At 49.3% G+C, this 13,738-nt stretch overlaps 1 protein-coding gene across 5 annotated transcripts in view; it reads left to right on the forward strand.

The window, feature by feature from the left end:
• Positions 1-13,738, forward strand: part of LOC101161695 (transcription factor COE3) — a 114,905-nt gene that overhangs the window by 7,588 nt on the left and 93,579 nt on the right. For all 5 annotated transcript variants that reach the window (XM_023959429.1, XM_023959431.1, XM_023959428.1 and 2 more), the window contains 4 exons: positions 4,339-4,495; positions 6,127-6,190; positions 8,823-8,878; positions 11,486-11,559. In XM_023959429.1, coding sequence (XP_023815197.1) covers positions 4,339-4,495; positions 6,127-6,190; positions 8,823-8,878; positions 11,486-11,559 — 351 coding nt within the window. The remainder of the gene's footprint in view (positions 1-4,338; positions 4,496-6,126; positions 6,191-8,822; positions 8,879-11,485; positions 11,560-13,738) is intronic.

The following is a 13,738-nucleotide window of genomic DNA, read 5'->3' on the forward strand; positions in this document are numbered from 1 at the left end:
CATCAAACTGCAGCAGGAAGGGGTTTTCTCTGCATCCACAGACAAACTAACAGTTCCTACCGGTCAGTAGAACCACGTCCAGCGTGTTTCTCTGTGACGTTTGTGGAGGAAGGAGGCAGAACAGACGGTGAACCATCATGTCTGGGACTCTGTGGTTTTTCTACTTTGCAGATCATCTTCTAGTTTTCATGATCAGATGCAGTTGGTCTGTCATTTTTTTTAATACACCAAAAACTTGGGATGAAAATCACAGTTATTTTATTTTATGGAATGCAGTACAATTATGTCAGATGCTGAAAAACCCATCAGTCTTTAAATGTACTACAAGTATACTTAGTCTATACTAAGAGTGATGTAGTAGACTTGAGGTTTACTATTCATATGTTATCTATAGATCCGTGTTCCGTGTGGATCACTAGCCCCGGTTCTGCACAGACGTGTGCTGCAGTTTGCCCCCCCCTCCCTTATCTTTCAAACACGATTTGTCCATCAAATTTGCTTCCTCCGCCTTTGATTGAACCCTCATCAAGGTCGCTGCTCGACGGTTGTACAAACGTGTTTTTAAACCCGACGCTCTTGCCACGTGTGGGAGGAGCTACGGTCAAACGTTTTCCCGGCCTCCCCATGACAGATCCGGTGCATTTTTTAGTAGAGCCGTCGGCAAACGTCTCCGTGTGAAACCTGAGCCTTTTTGATGAACATGGAGCTGATATTCTGAGGAATTTTTTATGTGTTTTTAGATCAGTGAACATTCAGATTTTCCCGCCGCTCACCCGACCGTCTCTCATGGAACAGTGGCGTCCCACGGAAGGCTGGATAAAAAACACACTGCTCTGTGGTACATTTGTTATATTCTACTCAAGGATACTTACTAAAATAGAGAATGGTGTAGTGTGTGTTTGTCTGTGTGTGTTTTATGTGCTAATGTGTGTGGTAGTGGTGAGTGATGATCTTTCTGAGGAGGGGAAGTCTTCACATGGGGGGGCGGTGTCTTCAGCAGAAAAACCTGAGTTTGTTCATCACCAGCAGAAATGTGAAACATCACCAAACCCCAAACACTGCTATCACAAAAAAACCACTCAGGCCTTTGGCCCTGAATGCACCGCGGCCTCCTGTCATCTGACACCGAAGCTCCTGCCCCCACCCCCCCCCCCCACTCCCAGAGAAGTTTGTTTTTTCAGTCAGGGAGGGGGGGATCACATAGACTAGAGGTAGAGGCACAGCGGCCTCTTTCCAGGATCTCCTCAAGCTTTTGTCTGCTGGGACAAAAAACTGACTGATAGAAGTCATCAATACCTTTATGGAAGCGATCAATAGAAGTCATCAATACCTTTATGGAAGCGATCAATAGAAGTCATCAATACCTTTATAGGAATAATGTATTTTATAAAAAATTGAAAGTTTAACTTTACTGATGGGGAGATAACAGACCCCACACGTGAGCATATGTGTTTGTGTTTTTATGCATGTGAGTGTGTGCACGTGTGTGTGCATGTGTGTGTGTGCACGTGTGAATGCATGTGTGAATGCATGTGTGTGCATGTATGCGTGCATGTGTGTGTGTGCACGTCTGAATGCATGTGTGTGTGTGCATGTGTGAATGCATGTGTGTGTGCATGTGTGTGTGCATGTGTGTGTGCATGTGTGTGTGCATGTGTGTGTGTGCACGTCTGAATGCATGTGTGTGTGTGCATGTGTGAATGCATGTGTGTGTGTGTGTGTGTGTGTGCACGTGCACAGCAGCCCTCCGTCCACAGACTAATCTGTTGCTAATGACAGCTTGACAGCAGCAGAGCCGCCGTCTTCCTGACTCACTCGTCCTAATTAGGAATGACTCGCTCTATTAAGGGGCATAAATGAAAATCACTTATGCCCCCCCATGGCTGCCTCTGCCCTCCTCAGCCACTGAGCCCTCAGCAGGCGGCTGCCGCCACCTTAAAACGGCCCACAATGCATTTCTATGAGAGAACGTTTGAGAATGAATCAGTTTACCTGATTTTCTTTGATGAATCAGAAGTTTATTGATTTCACTGAAATGTCATTTATGGAAGCGGCAGAACGATCTCGATAACAGCCACATGTTTGCTTACGACGTCCCCAGACTGATTTAAGAACCTGCGAACTAAATGTCTCTATGGCAACCACTCTCTCCAATCAGGAGGAAGCTTGTTGGAAGGCCACACCCCTTCCACTGAAATTGAACTACACGACATGGCCATGAAGGCTGATGCTGATTGGTCAGATTCAGACTTCATGGCTGTGATTGGCTGGCTCTTGTGGCACGTCTGTGTTGTGTTGCCCTTCTCTGCTTGAGGGCAGAAGAGAGAGAATTTCTCTCCAGTGAAAATTGTTTTGATGGCGTATTTTTGAGTTTCAAGTGCAAAATAATTATTTTAGCACAACATTTTTAAGCAAACATTTGTGGGGTTGTATCTGTTTTAGGAATGATTGTGTTTTTAAGTATGGGCAGCTGGCCACTTAAAATTTCCTTCGGGTTTATTGAAGTGTGTCTGTCTCTGTCTCTCTCTCTCTCTGTCTCTGTCTCTGTCTCTCTCTCTCTCTCTCTCTGTCTCTGTCTCTGTCTCTGTCTCTGTCTCTTTCTCTCTCTCTCTCTGTCTCTCTCTGTCTCTCTCTCTCTCTCTCTGTCTCTCTGTCTCTCTCTGTCTTTCTCTCTCTCTCTCTGTCTCTCTCTGTCTCTGTCTCTGTCTCTCACTCTCTCTCTCTCACTCAAACAGTGAGTGTTGTGCTTGGAATCCTGGCACAAAAATCCCTCCATAGATGATAAACCTGAGAAGTCTGCTGCAATGATTTTTCCTCATGTTTTGGCTTTAAATGACAGTCCAGATGCTCCATCGGCCGTAGGAAAGTGTTATGTAGGGATCAGCACCACCCAACGCTGTTGGACAGACCCGCTTTAGTTGGAGGTTCCTGTTGGTGGAGGACTTCCTGTTCTTCCAGAGTGGGAGGAGTCCTGGTGAAGGTCTTGCAGAAACATCTTCATGTCAGAGCCTCTGTTGAAGTGTTGCACCTGAGCTGGCCTCCCCCATGTGAGAACAGAGGAGATCCTCTAAATGAGCCACTAAGCATTGGTAATGGGGGTGCAGAAAGGTCAGGGCTGTATTAATCTGCTGTCAGGGGAGAAGCCCCCCCAGCCAGGAAGCTCAGGTGCTGGGAAAGTTCGTACAAATGAACGCCGCGTGAATAAATCTATCTGTGGCTGCCGTAGCGATCAGGAAACGTTCTAGAGGAGGGTAAAGGATACCCCCCCTCGCTCAGGTCCTACCATTCTAGCTGTCTGGGGGGCTGCACCCCCCCTGTTCAGCTGCAGCTACAGGACACTGAAAACACCGCCATGCTTCTGCATCACATTTCAGTATTTTAGGTCTTACATTCACGCCTACATCTTCAAACACAAGGTCTGAATTTGTTTTTTTTCTCTTTTTCCATCCTCTTCTCTCTCTCTCTGCACTGAAATTCACATTAAAGTCTGTGATAAATAATGGAATTGCAGTAGAATAATGCAAATCCAGCATTTATTACATCATAAACTCCACTTTCAGCTCCTCACAGTCTCTGGTGCCTCATTCTCCCTTTTTTGCTGTCAAAACAGAAATGTCACCAAATGCATTTTCACTGCACGGCGTTGTATCCATAAAAGATGTCTTTCTTCCTCATCTGAACCCCTGTCTGTTTGTGTAAAAAGCAAAATTCCTGTGATAAAAAGATGTTTGTCCTGAAAACATTTGAATCCACTGAAACACGGAGATCAGCGGTCGTCAAGTTTATCCTTTCAACTGTTTGTGGGAAATAAAATCCCTCTGTTATAATAATCTAACAAAACAACACATTTACACAATAAAAGCCTCAACTTAACTAAATCTAACAGCTGAGGGGGGAACAGCTGTTTGATTCAATTCAATTTCAATAGCTGAATATTAGAACAACAGTCGTCTCAATGGGCTTCATACAGTATTGTGTAAAAACATGAAATCAGTCATTAAATTCAATAGGTAATAACTAAACGAAACGAAACTGAACGGGACATCCCTGCCCCTTAGACCCTCCTTTGCGGTAAAAAAAACTCCTAAAAAAACCGGATTCCGGACAAAAAGCAGTGGTTCTACTGAGCTCTGACTGCAGCTTAGTCTGGCTATTGTCCTAAAATGAAATCTTGGATTATTTTCAGTTTAAATAAAATGACGACATGTAAAACCAGGAACAAACGGAGGAAGGCTTTATTCCAAAAAGAGAGAACCTCCGGCTGCATCAGGAGCAGATCTGACCTGGAGGGGTTCCTCCTCTGAGTTTGATAAAGCAGACTGTGTCTTCTATTTTCAGTGGGGTGGGGTTGGCTCGAGCTCACTTTGAGAAGCAACCCCCGTCCAACCTGAGGAAGTCCAACTTCTTCCACTTTGTGCTGGCACTATACGACCGGCAGGGTCAGCCTGTGGAGATCGAGAGGACCTCCTACGTGGACTTTGTGGAGAAAGACAAGGTGAGTCTGTTCTGTGTTTGCTTCACTGTGGAAGAAGAGACGCTCAGAACTGCCTCTGTGCAGATAATCCATAGTTCATCCACCACAGCACTCAGATGAGACATTTGGTTCCTCCAGGACATCCTAGGTCTTTCCTGGGGCTTCCTCCTGGTGTGACATGAATCTTCCCCAGGAAGCGCTTAGGACTCCTCTCAAATGTGTGCGTGGGTCACCTCAACTGGCCTCTCTGGATGGGTTTTGAAGTAGAATCGGATGGACTTCTGGTCTTCTGGATGTGGGAAATAGTGGCTCTAGGGGAAGGAGTGTCCAGCCATCCTGCAGAGGAAACCTGTTTCAGCTGCTTGTAACCAAGATCTTATTTGTTTGGTAACCGTGCCCCAAAGTTCATTAGTGAGGGTAGAACATAGGCTGTTCAGTAAATCAGGAGCTGTTTTGGCTAAGCTCCTTCTTCTTCACTAGAACTAAATGTAATGAAAAATAAATGTAACTACTCCTTAATGTTAAATAATTCATTATTTATTTATTATAACTTTTTAAAGTGGCAGTTCCAGTTACATAGAAACATTTGTTTGCTTGTTACTTTAGCATAAATCCTTTTACATTTGATTCTGTCAGGTTAGATTATGTGGACAGTGTTTAAGTCCTAATGTATAGCTGACCAATCCCACATTTCAATTCCCCCTAGATATGAATAAATACGCACCAATTTTTATTTTAAGACATTAAAAACTTTTACGCTCTGGCGTTTGACACATGTGGTCTATGGTGTCGACTCGCAGCGGGGCGGGGGCGTGTCAGCCATCACGGCATAGCCCCAACAGACCATCTTCCAATGTGTGGATAGATGGGCAAACCTTTCCAAGCCCTCCAGGACTCTGTGTGAGGTGTTGAAGTGATGTTCACATTTTCATTTTAATATCAGGTGACATTAGCGCCAAGACGGGTTGTTTTCAGGTAGTTTCTGTTTCTTCTAGTTGGAGAATATTCTTCCAAATCAAGGAGCTCCCCAGGAAAGTTACAGAGGAGGTTCTAATGAATCCAACTGCTAGACGGAGTCATTTGATCAGACCCAGTCCTTTCTGAAAGAAGGTTCTACAGACGCTGACGTCCAGGAAAGTAGGTTTATCAGAGTTTAGCCTTAGAGCTCCAACCCAAAAAAGACAGAACATCCAGGCAGGTTTGGGGGGGGGGTTGTGCTGATTGGCTGCCAGCTGGCAAAGAAACTTCCACCCACTCGCTTTCATCACCTTTAATTTGACCTCTACTCTCTTGGACCGACAATGGAACTGGGGACGAGCCAACTCTGTCAGGTACATTTGGCACTGAGCGGCCATCCCTTCTGAGGCCAGAAGAGTTTCAGGTTTATGTAACATCCCCTGAGCTGTGGTGACATGGGGGGGGGGGGGGGGGGGGGTCCACAGTTAAGGTGTGATGCAGGTATAAAAAAAAAAGAGTGTGAAGAGAGAAGAAGTTTTTTAGAACGCCCTAAAGCTGGTTGAGGCTACACTAATGTGAGCTGCTGAGATTTGGGGTCAAACTGTTTTTGCATTACAATCACACAATCATGTAGCAACACAATTTCAGTGCTGACGGGCCTTTGCTAAGAGTCTTTCCTTGTGTTTGTTTGACAGGAGTACAACGGAGAGAAGACCAACAATGGAATCCACTACAGATTACAGCTACTCTACAGCAACGGTAAGAGCTGCTGTCTGCAGCAACACACCTGTGCTTCACCTGTGCTTCACCTGTGCTTCACCTGGGCTTCACCTGGGCTTCACCTGGGCTTCACCTGGGCTTCACCTGGGCTTCACCTGGGCTTCACCTGTTCACACTGACCAAAGACATCCAGGAGGTGCTGTAAGCTCCGTTTGATTGGAGGAAAAAGAAACAGCCACAGACTCGGTCTGATGAAGCAGGAAGCATTTATGTTCATGTATTACTTTTAAATTTAGACTTAAAAACTCACACTTCTATTTATGATAATTATAAAGATTGTGTCTCACAGATAATAAAATCCCAAACATCTCAGATAAAGAGAATATTACATGGGACCAATCAGAAAAGGAGGATTTTAGCATAAATGTCATTCATTTCTCTTCACTGTCTATTTGTTGCGGCATCAATCTGTTGTGTTGTTGAGGTGAGAAAGCTGTGGAACTGCAGAGGTGGAGGTCCAGCCTCCTTTGCTGTCTCCAGGTCCAGGACTTTGGACTTTTAGCAAAAGGTTTCTAGTCCAGAAAAGAGGGTTCTGGTGTAGTGGATTGTTCTTAACACACGGACTCAAACCTCACTCCTCCATGTTGCTGCTGCTGCTGCTCACTTGATCACTGATTAATATTTTGGGCTCTTTTTTTAGACGACTTTTGGGCTGGAAAACCACGACTCTATCTGGCAACGCTGGCAGAGATTAAATGCCAGTCAAAGCAATCTTTAAAAAAGTGGAGTCATTTGGAAAAACAAGAACTCAGTTTCTTTTGTCCTCTTTAGTAAAACCTGACAAATGAAAGAAAAACAGAAAATCTTCATTTGTTCCTTCTAGGAAGTGAGGGATTATCAAATTAGTTTATTTAATAAATGTATTTTCCAGGTTAAAATAATGTTTCTAATATAAAATAGTTTTCTTTAACATTAAAATGTGATTTCAGTTTTTAATACTTATGCTGGGATTCTTGACACTGACGTCTAAAAGGGAACCAGTATGGAAATTGTTTGTATTTGTATAAGACCACCGCTGCAGGGGCCCCATGTTATTGTTTGCCTGGGGCCCCGTAAAGTCTGAGTCCGCCCGTGTGACGCTGAACATCGGTCACGTGAGCCGTGTTCTTCATGATTGAGCTAGATGGGGGGGGGGTCTGTGTGTCATCCTCCGTCTCTTCTCACTGAACACTACGACCGATAACCAGAACCCCCCAGGTTCTGGTTATCGGTCAAGAACCAAGAGTTTGATTTTTTTGTTTTTGTTTTTCCGGAGCAGTTTGTGTTTTTTAACCACGATGAACACGCCTGAAGACGTTCAACCATCCGTTTGCCAGGAAAAGATTGTCCTGACATGTTTTTCCTGAAAATGGGACTTTTATCACATCAAAGGTTTTCTCTAAATCTTGAAACAGCACCAGAGAGATGTATTGGAGGCTTTGGGAAACATTGGAAACCACTGGCAGCTGAAAACATCACAGCTTCTTTATTCTCATGGTTCTGGTTCTGGTTCTGGTTCTGCTGGGGAAGAAACATGTCCTGCTGTGATGGTGTCACAGAGAAACACTGGGCTCCAAAAGAACATTCCAACGGCAGCTCTATGCAGCTCGTTCCACAGCTCTGTTCCCAGCAGCTGGGGGTGTGGGAAGGGGGCAGACGCTGCTCCACAGCTCTTCTGGATGCTTGGTCCTCCTCTGATGTGGGTTTTAGCCCCAGACTCCAGCATCTGCAGCTGGAAAGTGACTTTGTGAGGATTTTTATCCGCTCTTTGTCTGATGACGGTTGGCGGGATCGGACTCTTGCCATGGCTCTGCGCCTCCATAGGAGGTCCTGGTCCTGCAGGAGGAGCCGGTGGCGTTGACTTAAGAGAGCATCTTCTTCTAGAGAGGAGGCAGCGGTTCACCTCTGCAGGTGATCACCTCATTTGTAAGCTGGAGATTGCCGTCATTTAGGATTCAGGCTGACAACTCAATCATGCCAATTAGGAGGCAGAGGAACCGGGAGGAACCGACCCAACGAGGAGCCGCGGCATTCTGATCAATTAGAGCAGACGCACCGCTAACAGGTGCTCCCCCCGTCCCTCCACGCCGCGCCTCGGTTGCATAAACGCCAGGATGCGCGGCGGATACAGCAGCAGCCGCCCTGATGGGATGTAATTTGTCTGAGGAGGAGGATCGGGGTTCTGCTGCAGGAAGATGGCAGCGGGGGCTCCGGTAAAGGCAGGCCCCCCATAAATAATAAACAGCTCTGCAGCGGCGCTGATGCTCCTGTTTATCCAGGGAGGGGGGAAGGGGGGGGGGGGTTATTAGGGAGCAAGTAGAGCAAACAGAAACACATGCGTGACCGAAGAGCCACGCCTTGTTGTAGAGCTGTCCTCATGTTTCACAATAACCTGTTTGTGTGTCTGTGTGTGTGGTTGTGTGTCTGTGTGTGTGGCTGTGTGTCTGTGTGTGTGTCTGTGTGTGTGGCTGTGTGTCTGTGTGTGTGGTTGTGTGGCTGTGTGTGTGGCTGTGTGTGTGGCTGTGTGTCTGTGTGTCTGTGTGTGTGGTTGTGTGTCTGTGTGTGTGGTTGTGTGTCTGTGTGTGTGTGTCAGTTACTTCACACTGTGACTCTGTGGTTGTGGGTTTTTCAGGCATCAGGACAGAACAGGATCTTTACGTTCGGCTGATCGACTCCATGACCAAACAGGTGAGCTGCCATCCACACGCCCAGAGACAAAGACCACACCCACTCAGGCCACACCCACCCAGGCCACACCCACAACAGCTACGCAACACAACAACATGAGCTTGCCACACATACCACCACAGACCCTTATGCACATACACACACGAGGATCCACACACACTCTCTCACACACACACACACACACACACACTCAGACACAGATCTCTGGTTAGTAAGCGTGTCACCGATCAATAACCAACAAAGCGTCAGCAAACTGATCAATAGGCTCTAATGTGTGCGAGTTATGGCCCAGTGGAGACGATGATCCTGACACATTCTCTGTACTCCACCACCTCCCACCTCCTCCCACCACCTCCAGCCTCCTCCCACCACCTCCCGCCTCCTCCCACCACCTCCCACCTCCTCCCACCACCTCCCGCCTCCTCTCATCTCCCACCTCCTCCCACCTCCTCCCACCACCTCTCACCTCCTCCTCTCACCTCCCACCTCCTCCCACCTCCCACCACCTCCCGCCTCCTCCACCTCCTCCCACCACCTCCCGCCTCCTCCCACCTCCTCCCACCACCTCCCGCCTCCTCCCACCACCTCCCACCACCTCCAGCCTCCTCTCACCTCCTCCCACCTCCTCCCACCACCTCCCACCTCCTCCCACCACCTCCAGCCTCCTCTCACCTCCTCCCACCACCTCCCACCTCCTCCCACCACCTCCAGCCTCCTCCCACCACCTCCAGCCTCCTCCCACCTCCTCACACCACCTCCAGCCTCCTCCTCCCACCTCCTCCCACCTCCTCCCACCACCTCCCGCCTCCTCCCACCTCCCACCTCCTCCCACCACCTCCCACCACCTCCAGCCTCCTCTCACCTCCTCCCACCACCTCCCACCTCCTCCCACCACCTCCAGCCTTCTCTCACCACCTACCACCTCCTCTCACCTCCCACCTCCTCCCACCTCCCACCACCTCCCGCCTCCTCCCACCTCCTCCCACCTCCTCCCACCTCCCACCACCTCCCGCCTCCTCCCACCTCCTCCCACCACCTCCCACCACCTCCAGCCTCCTCTCACCTCCTCCCACCTCCTCCCACCACCTCCCACCTCCTCCCACCACCTCCAGCCTCCTCTCACCTCCTCCCACCACCTCCCACCTCCTCCCACCACCTCCAGCCTCCTCCCACCACCTCCAGCCTCCTCCCACCTCCTCACACCACCTCCAGCCTCCTCCTCCCACCTCCTCCCACCTCCTCCCACCTCCTCCCACCTCCTCCCACCACCTCCCGCCTCCTCCCACCTCCAGCCTCCTCTCACCTCCTCCCACCACCTCCCACCTCCTCCCACCACCTCCAGCCTCCTCCCACCACCTCCAGCCTCCTCCCACCTCCTCACACCACCTCCAGCCTCCTCCTCCCACCTCCTCCCACCTCCTCCCACCTCCTCCCACCACCTCCCGCCTCCTCCCACCTCCCACCTCCTCCTCCCACCTCCTCCCACCTCCTCCCACCACCTCCCGCCTCCTCCCACCTCTCACCTCCTCCCACCACCTCCCACCTCCTCCCACCACCTCCAGCCTCCTCCCACCTCCTCCCACCTCCTCCCACCACCTCTCACCTCCTCCTCCCACCTCCCACCACCTCCCGCCTCCTCCCACCACCTCCCACCTCCTCCCACCACCTCCCGCCTCCTCTCATCTCCCACCTCCTCCCACCTCCTCCCACCACCTCTCACCTCCTCCTCTCACCTCCCACCTCCTCCCACCTCCCACCACCTCCCGCCTCCTCCCACCTCCTCCCACCACCTCCCACCACCTCCAGCCTCCTCTCACCTCCTCCCACCTCCTCCCACCACCTCCCACCTCCTCCCACCACCTCCAGCCTCCTCTCACCTCCTCCCACCACCTCCCACCTCCTCCCACCACCTCCAGCCTCCTCCCACCACCTCCAGCCTCCTCCCACCTCCTCACACCACCTCCAGCCTCCTCCTCCCACCTCCTCCCACCTCCTCCCACCTCCTCCCACCTCCTCCCACCACCTCCCGCCTCCTCCCACCTCCCACCTCCTCCCACCACCTCCCACCACCTCCAGCCTCCTCTCACCTCCTCCCACCACCTCCCACCTCCTCCCACCACCTCCAGCCTCCTCTCACCTCCTCCCACCACCTCCCACCTCCTCCCACCACCTCCAGCCTTCTCTCACCACCTACCACCTCCTCTCACCTCCCACCTCCTCCCACCACCTCCAGCCTCCTCCCACCTCCTCCCACCACCTCCAGCCTCCTCTCACCTCCTCCCACCACCTCCCACCTCCTCCCACCACCTCCAGCCTCCTCTCACCTCCTCTCACCACCTCCAGCCTCCTGCCTCTGGTCGAGCATTAATCCTCTCATGTAGTCGTTTTCATCTTGGTGCTGCAGCATCAGGAGTCTGAACACAAACCAGTTTTGCTGGAATGAAAGGATTTTCTCTCCTCTAACAGGATCTTATAGTTTATTATTCACATAAACAGCTGTGTTGTGTAGATGCAGGTGAAGAGCAGCTCCTTTCAGGGTGGGGGGTTGGATGTTGTGTAGGTGTGCGTCGTTGTTGTCACTCCAGCAGTGTGTTTGTGTTTGTGCAGCCCATCCTGTATGAAGGCCAGGACAAGAACCCGGAGATGTGCCGCGTCCTCCTCACACACGAGATCATGTGCAGGTAACGATCACCTCCCATTCCCGACCCATGTGAGAAAGTGAACCTCCCTAAAGGGGAGGCGCAGGTCTGGGAGCTCGAGACGGAAAAACTGTTCTTTGCCTTTTGAATGATGCCTTTAGGGGGCGCCACAGTGAACCGTCTGCCTCCTTTTAATCTTCTCCTCTTCGTCCTCCTTTACATCCACGAATATCTTCTTTGGTCCTCCTCCTCTTCCCTGGTTCCTCCTCCTGCAGAACATCATCCTCATTCCATCTGGGTCTCTCCCAAACAGAACCTCCTTCCCAGAACTTCATTGTGACTCTTTATCTTCATTCTTCTACTCAATCCTATTCAATTCCATTTAATTTCTAAAATGTATGTTGTACCAGTAATTGTAAAGTAAACATAGAGTCTAAAGGAACATTCTAAAGGGAACTGCCCTTTGTCCTTTGGTGGTCCTGCAGATTCCATTGCATTGCCTGTGTCAGCTCAGTGCTGCAGGGTCACTTTAGCTGCTGCTGGACGTTTATCACAGAATGAAACTGAAACATCGTATTTTGGTTTCATGATCAGCCTCACCATCATTTTTAGTTTTTCTTCTTTAAAGTCTGAAGTCTTTGAAGTCACTCACCTTCAACCAAACTCTCAGGAATCTTTGAATTGCAGTAAAATCAGGCAAATGCAGCATTTCTTACATCATGTTCCAGACTCTTTGGTGCGGGGGGGTCCAACTCATTTTCACTGAGGGCCACATCAGCATAGTGTCTGTCCTCAAAGGGCCAGATGTAACTGATACATGGAACGAAATGTAATGAAAAATAAATGTAACTACTCCTTAATGTTAATTAATTCATTATTTATTTACTATAACTTTTTAAAGTGACGATTACATAGAAACACATGATTGCTTGTTACTTTAGCATAAATCCTTTTACATTTGATCCTGTCAGGTTAGGTTATATATATAATGTATAGCTGACCAATCCCACATTTCAATTCCCCCTAGATATGAATAAATACACACCTATTTTTATTCTAAGAAATTAAAAACTTTTATGTCCTTGGGGGCCACATCAAACGACATGGAGGGCCACATTTGGCCCCCGGGCCTTGAGTTTGACACGTGTGGTCTGGTGCATTTTTTGCGGCTTCATTCTGTCCTCATTTTCTTCTCCTTATGTTAAAACACAAATGTCCTCAAACATGATAACAACCCTTTTCCTTTTCTGGGGGGGTTGGCCCTGCCTCTGCTGGGGTGGGGTAGTTGTCAGGCCCCTCTTGGGCGGCCTGGGTTGGTGTCTGGGTTTGGGGGATGCTCAGAGTCCCAGATGCTAGTGGTCCCTTGGTTTCTTGTCATTCCACACAGTGTTTGCAGAGAAATAACGGGTGAGACCAGATGTTGATTCTCACTAGCATGACAGTATGGCAAAAAACAGCAATAATAAAATAGCAGTAAGAGAACAATCTAGAATAAAGATAAGATAAATAAAAATTAAGTGAAATAAATAAAGATCAAAAATTAAATATAGAATAAAATAGAGTAGAATAGAGACCAGCATTCAGTGAGAAAGTGACTATGTGCATAACAGCAGTTCTTGTTTATGGGGGGGGGGGGTGCTAGAGTCTGTGTCCATGTATTGTGTCTTTGGGTTGTGTGGGGGTTGGGGGGTAATCTTGTTGCAGAGTGGAGTTTGTGAGAGCATGGATGCATGAGGACAGTCCGTTCAGCCTCACAGCTTTTTAGCATCCTGCTGGATCTGCAGCTGATGCTCCTGAACCTCCTCCCAGATGGCATGAGGGAGAACAGTCCATGAGGGGGGGGCTGGGGGTCCCTGATGATGGAGGGTGCTCTGCGTAGGCAGTGCTGCTCATATAGCTCCTCCAGGATCGGGAGAGGGGCACCAACGATCCTGCTGAGCCGTTGTTTGTCCTGAACTCTGCAGCTACAAACCAGGAAGTGAAGCTCTGAGTCAGGATGGTCTCCATGGTAGAAGTGATGAGGTGAGGTGGTGGAACTCCAGCCTTCCTGAGTCTCCGGAGGGGATGGAGACGCTGCTGTGCTTTCCTCATGACCACTGTGGAGCTGGTGGAGGAGGACAAGTCATTAGTGAGGTGCCCCCCCCCAGGAACCATCTCCACAGCAGCACCGTTTATGGTCAGATGAGTGTTTTGGTCCTAAAGTCAGTCACCATTTCTTTAG

The sequence above is a fragment of the Oryzias latipes genome, chromosome 10 (genome assembly GCF_002234675.1).
Source record: "Oryzias latipes chromosome 10, ASM223467v1".
NCBI classification, from domain to species: domain Eukaryota; kingdom Metazoa; phylum Chordata; class Actinopteri; order Beloniformes; family Adrianichthyidae; genus Oryzias; species Oryzias latipes.